The sequence below is a fragment of the Gymnodraco acuticeps genome, unplaced genomic scaffold, assembly GCF_902827175.1.
Source record: "Gymnodraco acuticeps unplaced genomic scaffold, fGymAcu1.1, whole genome shotgun sequence".
NCBI classification, from domain to species: Eukaryota; Metazoa; Chordata; class Actinopteri; order Perciformes; family Bathydraconidae; genus Gymnodraco; species Gymnodraco acuticeps.
The window spans coordinates 3,410,672-3,422,910 of NW_022990238.1; the positions used below are offsets into that span (position 1 = coordinate 3,410,672).

The 12,239-nt window shown below is 38.7% G+C and overlaps 1 protein-coding gene across 3 annotated transcripts; it reads left to right on the plus strand.

Annotated features, from left to right (window-relative positions):
• Positions 1 to 1,112: 1,112 nt before the first annotated feature.
• LOC117548667 (metalloproteinase inhibitor 2-like) lies at positions 1,113 to 10,973 on the plus strand. Of its 3 annotated transcripts, XR_004569362.1 has the most exons (7): positions 1,113 to 1,449; positions 6,393 to 6,493; positions 6,585 to 6,690; positions 6,797 to 6,921; positions 7,020 to 7,049; positions 8,584 to 8,980; positions 9,879 to 10,973. XR_004569362.1 is itself a non-coding variant. In XM_034220062.1 (6 exons), exons 1-6 carry the CDS (start codon positions 1,314 to 1,316, stop codon positions 8,719 to 8,721), a joined length of 636 nt encoding a protein of 211 aa, XP_034075953.1. In that variant the 5' UTR covers positions 1,113 to 1,313; the 3' UTR covers positions 8,722 to 10,973. The 3 variants fall into 3 exon arrangements, 2 of the variants coding, with proteins under 2 accessions (XP_034075953.1, XP_034075952.1); XM_034220062.1 differs by having other exon boundaries at positions 8,584 to 10,973; XM_034220061.1 differs by lacking the exons at positions 8,584 to 8,980; positions 9,879 to 10,973 and having other exon boundaries at positions 7,020 to 8,418.
• The last annotated feature ends 1,266 nt before the right edge of the window (positions 10,974 to 12,239 follow it).

The window sequence follows — 12,239 nt, forward strand, 5'->3', positions numbered from 1 at the left end:
TCAGCTATATCGGTCATGTAAAAAAAAATCCAGGTTTAAACACATATATTGTATATGTTGATGTGTTGGCAGCGTATTAAACCATGTGAATCATTAAGCTAAAGATGACTCTGAATGCTATAGGCTATTTTTTCTAAAATGGTGGCTATGGGGTAAAGTGAACCATGGGCCTTGGGGTAAGTTGAGCCAGTTTTTCAATGGAGAAATTAATGAAAGTAGGCCAAATTGATAATAAGAGCTCACTGTAGGCTACATTTAAAGTTGAATTTACCCTTTGATTGGTAAGATGTATGAAATTGTATCACCATTTGTATGATTACTTTACCTTTTAACATGCGGTGGTTTTTAAATGCTCCAGATTTCTGAGGTCTCAAAGTTGGCAAGGATGCCCACCTTTTTTAGTTAACGTGTGTCTATGTGGGAATTCCCCTTCGATTATATTGGCTCTAACGGTCAAAAAGAGATGTCAATCACCAAAATCGACCAATGGGTTCCAGAGAAACGGTAAAACGGCCATTTCCACCCAAATCACCTCAGAGGTGGAGTTTTATTTGCTAAACCTCTCTAAAAAGGTCAAATGTCACTTGTTTTGCATCAATCTTGATACAGGGTAGGCCTACTTATTATATGTTGTACTTTGGATTCCTAAAGCTTTTAGTCTACCTATCATCCAAGGGTGGTTTTCACTAGCCTATAAGTAAAAAATATGTTTTGGATGGACACTATAATTTACAGTTTTTTACTATGTTCAATCTGAATTTTCTTTAAAATAAAAAACATCTATATTGATTCTGACTTTTCTACATCCAACTCACAGGTTTATCATTACTTTGAGAAAAAAGATTATTAATTTTCCCCTTTTAGAAGTGTAGTTATGGTCATTTGTTCTGGAAATGTCATTTTCGAGCCTGTGACCTGAAAAACAGGCTCAGTGATTAACAAGTTAAGGAATGAGCTTTTTGTTGCAAAGATAAATTAAACCCTATGGAAAGCTTTGATGTTTTGTTTTTTTAGAGCATATCCAAGTATTACGCTAAAGCAGGGGAGGAGTCTGCCGCCAGCCTGCAGTGATAAAGCCCGGCTGCTGCCTGTAGTGTAGACGGGCCGTCACAACGGTAGTGGAAAACAGGTTTGGAGGAGGAAGTCTCCGAGTGCACTCTTCAACAGGAATGAACTCCCTCTCATGCCGTGTGCATCTCAGACTCTGACTACTGAACCGTCTGTTATTCACGGGGATACTTCTCGCTTAAGCTGGTCTTCAAAGTGTTCCTTCACGTTTTCATCCACTACTTTGAATCAAACAGCTTTCTAAGATGACCTGGACAGCGAACAGTTGTTTTGTCACTCTGGCCATCCTGTTTCTGTGGCGGGGGGAAGAGGTAGCAGAAGCCTGCAGCTGTTCCAGGTATAACGTGCATCCTCAGGAGAAGTTCTGCAGCTCGGACGTCGGTAAATCCACTCACTGAGCCAAATTAATGAATATGATGCAGCATTTAGTCAGTACAGTATGTTTTATCATAATCATATGTTGATATTTTAGCCTTGATAGCAACAGGAATGCCCTTAGTGTTATTTGCCAGTTCATCTGACTTTTTGTTGATCAGTATAAACACCACAAGAAACATATTTTAAAAGTTGTTACAATATTGCTTACAAAAGCATTTTTGCCACATCAATGGCTTTTATTGAGGCTGATTATAGTTAAAGTTATTTATAATATAATTAGAGGCAATACAAGGATATTGCCTCAGTTTCTTTGTGCATAATCTTAACAAATAGCACATTTTAAATGAGCAAATAATGCGAACATATAAAAACAATACTTTAATAAAATAGGATTAGAATACAAATGTGGAAAAAAACAAACAATATTGGTATCTCATCTGTTGAATAAACTATGGATAGAGTAAGGCTCATCAGTATCATGCAAAATGAATCCTTAAATCAGTGGTTGAGGGGTTTATGGTGCACTTCCTTAATGACTACTAAATGGCAATTTAATATGCTCTTTCTTAAAGGTCATGTGGATCCTTTCCCTACATTACATAATAGAAAACTGCTTGTTGCTGCATCAACACAGGACTTAAGCTAACGGAGTCTCAACAGTGACCAGCTTGTTTAGCTTTTTACATTTGCTGAGGGTCTTTTTTCTTGGTTGTGAGCCGGCTGAATGTGCGGGAAGTATACAGAAGCTGACTTATTCAAAGGCTTCTCTTTACCATTGGATTCCTTGGCGCTGGAGGGTAAAGAACCCACATTATCCTAGTTTGTTGTAAAGAAGGGGGAAAAAGTGCAGTAGTTCCTTTAACCTTTCGTCACTAAAAGGGGGAAGAAAATTAGCTGAGATGACATTTAACATTTACTGTGATTTCAAACGGATCAGTTTCAACACTGAGGTCGGCTCCTAACATGACCTTTACCCCTCTAACCCTGCTTCAGCACCATGGATAGACCCTCCTGCTTAAATAAACCATCATTCTGTTAGGATCAGCCTTTCTGGCCTGAAGGCTCTTGATACTTAAACAAGTTAATCTGTGACGTTTATGGAATGTAAAGTCAATGTGGCTGCTATAGAGAAAATGAATGGGTGGCTGACTTTGCAAAAGATGCTTTGTTGAGCAAGCAAATCCAAAATGAAGGTGGTTATTTACCATTGGCGGTTCTGCCTTTTAAAATGTTTCCTTAGTTTAAATGTCTTATTTAAGTTCCTGGTCAACTCTCCAGGTGATTTTTATGAAGATAAAACAAAGTTGTTTGGATTAAAACATCGTTAGTAGTACAATATTGTTGTGAGAACCCCCTACCTATACTGTCAGACAATTGTCTTATGTAATAAATATTACTTTAGTTAAATAGACTATTTCTGGGAGTCTATGGACAATTACTCAAGAACATGAGCTTCTTGCAATCTAAGTTACAGTGAAACCCTTAATAATAGGGAAGAAAAATCAACGTGTTCATAAATGACTAATTTGTATGCAACCATTGCAACATTAGAGTCTCTTGCAACTTCAGTTTAAAGATGCTCTGTTGTACTTCATACAGTATTTTTGTTTTGGAAGGCAACATTCAGATGGCATGAAAAATGCAGGTGAAATATAATTCCCAATGAAACATACAAGTACGTTACACAAGGCAAGGCAAGGCAAGGCAAGTTTATTTATATAGCACTTTTCAACACAAGGCAATTCAAAGTGCTTTACAAAAAATGAAAGAGATTAAGAAAATGGCATTTAAAATCAGTCATTAAAAAGAAAAGCTAATAAAATAAACATTAAAAGAAAAAATACATGGATAAAAGTTACAGTGCTGTCAATTAAACATTAAAAGAAAAAAGTACATGGATAAAAGTTACAGTGCAGTCTAAGATATGAATAGTTCAATTAAAAGCAGCGACAAAAAGAAAAGTCTTCAGCCTGGATTTAAAAGTAGTCAGAGTTGTAGCGGACCTGCAGGTTTCTGGGAGTTTGTTCCAGATATTTGGAGCATAATAACTGAACGCTGCTTTACCATGTTTAGTTCTGACTCTGGGGACAGAAAGCTGACCAGTCCCTGAAGACCTGAGAGATCTGGATGGTTCATAATTTAGCAGGAGGTCAGAAATGTATTTTGGGCCTAAACCATTCAGTGCTTTATAAACCAGCAGCAGTATTTTGAAATCTATTCTTTGACACACAGGAAGCCAGTGTAAAGACTTCAGAACTGGAGTGATGTGATCCACTTTCTTAGTGTTAGTGAGGACTCGAGCAGCAGCGTTCTGAATTAGCTGCAGCTTCCTAATAGATTTTTTAGTGAGACCTGTGAAGACACCATTGCAGTAGTCGAGTCTACTGAAGATAAAAGCATGGACAAGTTTTTCCAAATCCTGCTGTGACATTAGTCTTTTAATCCTAGATATGTTCTTTAGGTGATAGTAGGCTGATTTAGTAACAGTTTTAATGTGACTGTTGAAACTCAGGTCAGAGTCCATGACTACACCTAGATTTCTGGCTTTATCTGTTGTTTTGAACATTGCACACTGAAGCTCAGCGCTAACTTGTATACGTTCTGCCTTGGCTCCAAAAACCATTACCTCAGTTTTATCTTTGTTTAATTGGAGAAAGTTCTGACACATCCAGTCATTGACTTGTTCAATGCACTTACTCAGTGTTTGAATTGGAGCATAGTCTCCTGGTGAAATTGTTACGTAAATTTGTGTGTCATCTGCATAGCTATGGTAACTTATTTTGTTGTTCTTCATTATCTGAGCCAGTGGTAGCATGTAGATGTTAAAGAGAAGAGGCCCCAAGATGGAGCCTTGAGGAACCCCACATGTCATATTTGTCAACTCAGATGTGTATTTACCTATAGAAACAAAGTTGTTTCTGTGAAATCATTCATCTTAATGGGTTAGTTTCCAAAACTGGTGGCGAAGTCAATAGGGACTTGGCTTGGCAACTGGAAGGTCACCAGTTCGAGTCCCGGCAAGACCAAGTGCTACCGAGTTGTCCCTGAGCAAGGCACCGTTCCCCACACTGCTCCCCGGGCGCCGTTCAAAATGGCAGCACACTGCTCCTAACACTAGGATGGGTCAAATGCAGAGAAACAATTTCCCCACGAGGGATTAATAAAAGTCCATCTTATCTAATAATAATAATAAGGTTGGATTAAGTAAAGGAATCGTTTGAATGTGTAATTTAGTGTTTGTCGTTCAAAGTCTTCCCACTTTGCGGCTTCTCAGAAAGGAGAACAGGCCCTGCAATTACATGACATGCTAATGCTTTCTTATCCTTCCCTCTTCGTGTTGTCAAGAACTCCAATGAACACAATGCTGCCTACACAATATTGTATTAATTGTTTAGTAATAGCAAATGAGATGGTTCCCTTGGTCCCCAGTTTCATGAAATGTGTGTTGTGTATAGGGCTTGGTCAGCCTGAACAAGTGAACAAAATCATGTCCTGCTGGAATTAGTTATACACTGCATACCAGCACAGGATATCAAGTCTAAGCTTCAGGAGTTAAACGCACACTATACCACCTCAAGACATGTTTTAATGTGTTTGTACATTTGAGCTTGTTTTGGATTTTATTGATAATTGTTCATGATAAAAGCTGGAATGTGGATGTTCTGCAAATAATGAATGGAAGAAAATCATTTGTCTATTTAAGCATTTAAAGGGATAACCCTCATCCTCACAAAGCTGTCCTCAAATTATACATGTTCACATAAATCCAATAATTCACAGTTTTTTACAGACTGTGTATTTTTTCACACTTGCTCAATTTGTGATTTGTTAACAAAAGCCATCTTCAGAGTTTACCATTATACATTATTCCTGTAGTGTGTAAACACTATCTACCTCTGCTGTGTGACTGCTAATCCTGTCAGTGCTCTCCTCTGTTCCCCTGCCTTGAGAATATAACCATCCTCTTCAAATCGTGCTTTCACAAACTTTGCTTTTCCCTTTCTTTTTTTTTAGAGTTGACGCACTAGAACCTTAAAAGGAGTTGTTCTCTACAACTGTACTGTCAAAGAATTAGGGCACATATGGCTTGCAGTTTCATACATCCATCATATAAAAAGCAAGTGAAAAGGCTTGATGTTGTTTGGTAAGGCAGAGGGCTGGTGATGGTCTGAGGCAGTCAGTAGCAGCCACCTTGAGAAAGACACAACTTGAACTGAGACTTCCGAGAGAACATCTGTTAGACATTAACTGTATCGCTAGTCCGCTTAAAATCTTGACTTTTGAATATGATATTGTAAGCATAGTATAGTGAAGGCAGTAATCATTGCAGATTCACAATTGGATTCAAATGACACAAGCAGTTATTGTGAAACATATCTTTGTGTTTAATACTCAGCTCGAAGGCTCGTTTGTAAGGCTTTGATGGTGTTTTTCCACTTGAACTGTTCTATTTCTTTCCACCGTCAAAACCTCGCTGAATCAGGGAGCTGAAACTTCAGAGTGCAAGAGAGAGAGAGAGAGAGAGAGAGAGAGGGAGAGGAAAGGAAAGGTTTCACACGAAAAGAAGAGGGGCTGATTTGCATGTCAGCACCTCAATCCAGACAGAGAGGCAGGCCGGCAGAGAGGCCTGGGGGCGAAGGAGAGCATTCTAGTTCAGATTTTCAAAGACTGCTGACTGGCTTCCTCCTGCGTCGGCCTGGGAGCAGGCAGCACACATTCCTCCCTCTGATTGCAGCTGATGAAACACTCATGTTGCTTCTGTCTTCCCAGCACCTGGCACATGCAAAATGCTCAGATCCAAGCCACAGCAAAGAGTTGTGGCTGTATTTAGCATGCCAAACCTGGACAGGGCATCAGTTCCTGTTCCGTTTTAACATGATAATGGTGTTTGACTTTGAAACTCTTGTCTTCAAATTAAATGTGGGTTGTGTTTGTCTCTTTTGCAGTTATAAGGGGAAAGGTAGTTGGAGTGCAGGAGGTTGATGCTGGCAATGACATCTATGGAAACCCCATCAAGCGTATCAAGTATGACATCAAACAAATCAAGGTATGTGAAATGAAAGCTATCATTTTCATATTGGGGTCTAAACTTTTTCGTTAATGAAACTTAATTGACTTTGCTTTGTTTAAATTGTCAGATGTTCAAAGGTCCCAGCGATGATGTTGAAGCCATATACACCGCTCCCACTTCTGCAGTGTGTGGAGTGACTCTGGAGAAAAATGGCAAGGAGTATCTCATCACAGGTACAACTTTCACCAAATTCCAAATCCCACATTGTAAAATATAACAAATATTGTTCTTTGAAGAGTCTTTGTTTTATGTCATCTAATGCTCTTTTCCTTCTCCCAGGCAAACTAAAAGATGATGGGACGATGCATATCACACTGTGTGACTTCATTCAGCCCTGGGACGAACTGAGTGAAACCCAGAAGAAGAGCCTGACTCAGCGCTATGAAATGGGCTGTGGATGCAAGGTGGGAAATGACCCCAAACTAAAATAATCTTTTAAAAATGCAGAGTTGCAAGAGTTGTAAATGTAATCCCTGATCTTGGTTTCTTTCCTGATCCTCAGATCACCCGCTGCACCTCCATCCCCTGCATGGTCAGCAGCCCGGCCGAGTGCCTGTGGACGGACTGGCTGATTGAGAAGAAGGTCTACGGAGGGCAGGCCAAACACTTTGCTTGTATCAAGAGGAGTGATGACTCTTGTGCCTGGTACAGAGGGTCAGCACCACCCAAAAAGGAGTTCATGGACATTGAAGACCCTTAATTCCCCCACTGACAGATAGTGTGAGGATTTCTGAGATTAACTAAAATACCAAAATACAAATACATACCCAAGTAAAATTCCTATTTCGTTTTTTCTTCTTAAAAAGCCATTGGGTGTGTGTGCTCTATGGTAAGGTTGTTTTCTTTCATGTACAGGTCTTATTCAACAGTCTTAAAATGCAGCACTTTCAGACACTTCTACCCCTAAATCAAAAGCACTTCCTCATAATCCACTTCTCCGTCAGCTGAAATAATTATCAAAGGGATTAATCATCACAAATCAGTATAAATGTTCATAGCATTTGAGTTCTTCAGGAATTAATTTGCCATTTTTGTAACCAACGTTTTTGTTTAAAGTGAACTATAATTCATAGCGTACATACATACATTAAAATTATAACATATGTGAATTAGTGTGCTCATAAATAACAGTAGCTGGCAAATGGCGCTCTGACTTGTGAGAGCAGAGCTACATCAAGAAAGAAGAGCCACCTTTTGCCTGTCCTGGTTCAGGTCATTTCTTATGCAGAGTATGCAAAAAAACTATTCATGTTTTTTTTCTTTCATTTTACAGTGTGGCAAAGCTTTATAGAGCAGTGATTTAGCTAAATGTTGTCTTTAATTAATCCTGAATAAAAAAGAATGCACTGTAAACACAATTGATTAACAAAACCAACAGTGATATTGTCTCTAATGAAAAATGTCCAAGAAGAGGATTGAATCCTTTATTTTGTGTTTTTTAACAGCTTTTCTCTGTGTAATGCTTTAGTGAACAAGCATATTTTATTTAAAAAGTGTTTATGATTCATCATATTATGTTTGAGAAGACCCCAATATTTTGATGTGACTTTTAGTAAAGAGGGGAACAAACATTTTACCAGTATTAGCAAGCAAACACATTTGAATGTGCATTCAAATAAAAAAACGTTGCCTCAATGTTAACTATGACTGGCTCATCTTTTGGGACATTGGGTTAAAAAACATACGGTAACCAAACATCCATTTCTTTCAGAGCCTTTGTTATGACTTAAAGTGTTGAGCAAATGTCATAGTTAATATGAATGTAAAAAGATTATTTGTAACTGTAGTCACTATGATGTCTTGTGCTGGTTTCACATAAGACGTTTGAGATGATTTTTGCATGCATGTCCAGCTGAAACAATGCTGTACAATTTGACTATTATATTAAATGCCAAACCCTGTTTTGCTGCTACGTCTTGGTTATTTACACATCAATGGGTTATGTATCTATTTTCACATGACTCCTGCATTCACCATTTATCGAAACAAATTAAGATTTATTTCTGGACATGTAAATACAACTCACATATAGTTTCAAATTACAGAAGAAAGCTACTTCATAATTGGTCAGCAGCCCGGTCGAGTGCCTGTGGGTGATTGAGAATGAGATCTACGGAGAGCTGGCCAAACACTTAGTTTGTATCAAGAGGAGTGATGACTCTTGTGCCTGGTACAGCGGGTCAAGGAATGAATTCCTCCACTGACAGATAGTGTCAAGATTTCTGAGATGAACTACAATTAAAATACCAAAATACAAATACATGCCCAAGTAAAATTCCTATTTCGTTTTCTCTTCTTAAAAAGCCATTGGGTGTGTGAGTAAAGGTGGGCGACGTCCCCGATGACGTTAGAGGAGTTTGCGCACAGACAGTACAGACATTAGAAAAAAATCAGGCGGTTCCAGTTGAAGAGAAGAGAGCATGGACCCTCATCTAAAATGAATACTCGTGGATTTTGAATTATGTAAGTATATTTATGTACTTTATTAACTCTGTATGTCCTGTTGGGGAAACTTCTGAAGCAATTGGAGTCAGGACTCAGAGAGACACGAGGAGAGCTGGAGCTTTGATGGCAAACACTGATGGTTTATTTGGAGCTTCGGCCGGAGAATTCACAAGATATGTCACGGGCCACGGTTTGACCACACGGTAGAGATGCCACAATCAATTCTGAAGAACCCTCCTGTAGCTTGAGATTTTAAGTAGTTCAGAGTGTAATAATCAACATTCTTCAATAGATAGACTAAACAGCTGAGGACACTGAATCACATTTGTTGTCGCTTATGGCTCGGGGTCATCTACACACCGAGAAGGATGTGTTCCAGGTGTCCCACAACAATAACTATCTCTGACAGAGAGTTGCCCGGTCATAAACTGGCAACATCAACAATATGCTAGGGCAGCCCCTCCTTATGGGAGATAACGGCTGCTCAAGGTTGGTCAGCTGCGTCAGAGGGCGAAGGAGGACATGCAGGGCAAATTATTCCCCAACACATCCCTGTTAGCTTGTCAGCTTAATGTGGATATCAAAGTAGTTGTCCTGTGTACACTGAGACAGATGGCGGCACCAGCTTCCTAAAAAAAAAAAGGGTATGTCACATTCGCTGCCATGGACGCTGCTCTGTGTAAACTGCCTGTGGGCCCCTCTGTGTGATGCGGCCTGTTTCACTGCAGCCTAAAGAAGGAGAGGGGTGATCCAGGAAGACTACTGGGACAAGAGTCACTTTATTAGAAGTTTAACTGTTGGTGCCTCCTTCTATAGCGAGTTAAATTGAAGTTAAGGCATAATCTTTGTCTCCAATATCTTTCTGTACTTACTGTTATGTGTGTTCGCTACAATAATTGACATGTCTGTTCAACAGCACCACGTTGAAGTTTGACGGAAGCCGCCCTCCCGCCTGATGGAGCTTCTGGAAGAGTCTGCTTAAAGAGAACCAGGGAAATGTTCTGCTTGATTTGTGTTCAAATGTGTCTGCTGTTCTGTTTGTACATGAATATCTCTATTCTCTAAAGGTAAGTACATCTTGCCATTATGTGAAAAACCTCTTCAGTCTCCAGTTTTTAAGTTAACATTTAGATAAAGTACATTGGAATCTAATTTTACTGTATAATATTTATATATATTTTCAAACTTACTCAATTTAAATGTTTAATATTCTGATTCAAAATGGGTTTTTCAGGAGAATTGATAGTTTGAGCCTGTGTAACCCAATTATTTAATCAGGTTTACTTCCTGTTTGGAACAAAGCGAACATTTTATAAACTGAACTTCCTTACTTGTAGTCATACTTTGACCGTAACAAATAAGAGTTAATATAAATTCCCATATCCACACTGTAGCTACACTGTGCATATGATAATAAAGCCCTTAGAACCTTTTGAAGCTTACCCCATCCCCTCTGCTTAAAAAGTATGTAAAATCAATGGCTACTTAAATACTAAATTAAATAGCTAGCTCAACCCAATCAGTCTAAGTAAATTCACAGAAAGGTTTACAGTATTGTATGTTAACACTGATTTACATGTTTTGACAGAATGGAGGCAAAGTTATCGTCGAAAAAGGACTATGCTGAGTGTCGTGAAGCTCCATGTCCTCCATGAAGTTCAGCAAAAGAAGACGCCACACCTCCCAACGTGTCCATCTCCATCGAGGGATCGGAGGGGCTTGATGAGTGTAAATGTTTGGTGAACGCCTGCCTTCTGCTCACGGGCATCATCCATGCAATGAACTTAAGTAACACACCAAAGTTGAAATACGCTTCTGTCGTTTTCAAAAATCTTTCTTGAATTGAATTTCCTCAAGATTTCTCTTGGAAGTCCACATTTTTGCAAAGCAGTGGTGAAATTTTGAGGTACTTGAGAATGTTCTTTTCGTTGCACTTTATACTCCACTACAAATCAAAAGGAAATATTGTACTTTGTGCTTCCCTATGTTATATAAAGTTTATAAAGTACAAGGTTCTGTTTTTTAATTGACCAAAACATTTAAATATTGTTAGAAATCCTTGAGCTATTACGTTTTTGTTTGTTAATATTGGATTTTACTACAGGGTACTCAAACAGCATTTAGCTAATTATAGTTTTACTTAAAGGGGACCTATCATGCAAAATCCACTTTTTGATGTCATTTATACATAAATATGTGTCCCCGGTGTGTCGGGGAACTAACGCAGTGTCACAAAATAAAACCCTTTCTCTTTTCCTCCGTATACCCACCTTTTAAAAACGGTGGTACAACGAGCAGATACAGATTTGCTGCCGATATTACGTAATTTCGGATGGTGGACCCACAGAGAGTTGCTATCAGAAACAATGCCTGACGTGTTTTGGACATAATATGGTATTTGTTTACATTCGCAAGCATCGCTAACACTCAGAGCTAACCTGTACTGGAGAGCAAATGTGTTTAAAAAGCAGGAAATAAAAAAAATGAACTCACCTTGTGGTAAACCCAACCCAGTCTCATAAAAAAACGTGTAATAACTACGTTGGTCCACAACGTAGGACGTAGTATTTCTACAAAAACGCCTCTGAAATTGTAAAATACCTACGTTTTTTTTCACCATTCATTCCAATGACTGGCGTCTATGTCACGTGATCTTCAAATTTCTCCCTGCAGAAAAAAAAAACATGGCCGAACTTCGTTTTATTCTCGGTGTAAAATGCCTATTTTAAAGTTAGTTTGGCCATTAAAATGCCTTTTTGATGTCATTTGATGCGAGAAATATGAGTTGGTATTTCAGATTATGTGTGCAGTGGATGCACACGATCTTTAGTTTGCTAGTTATTACGAAGATTACTTCAGGAAATTGTGTCTATACAACGTTTTCATTGTCACCAAGGTGGTTGCTAGGGATGCTGCTATCGATATTATTTCTGTTATGTTGTGTAACTGTTTAATGGTGTTATCTTTATTGCTATCCCCTTCCCCGTCAATGTATAGTGTTGGTCCACAGAGCAAACGTATTAGTTTAACAAAATCCGCATCTAAAATTGTGGCATAGATAGCCTACGTTATGTTCCCCTGTGCAATTCTCCATTTACTCAACAATAACACATAATTATCCTTGTGTTTATTTATTTGTTTGATTAATTAATAAACACAACTTGGAGTCCGTCAGGACCGAGGGTCGGAGCAGCTCAAGTATTCTCTCCGCTTCGCTTGACAAACCCTGTGATAGTCCTCAAGCTCTGTGATTGGAGAGTGTGCCGAGCGTCAAACA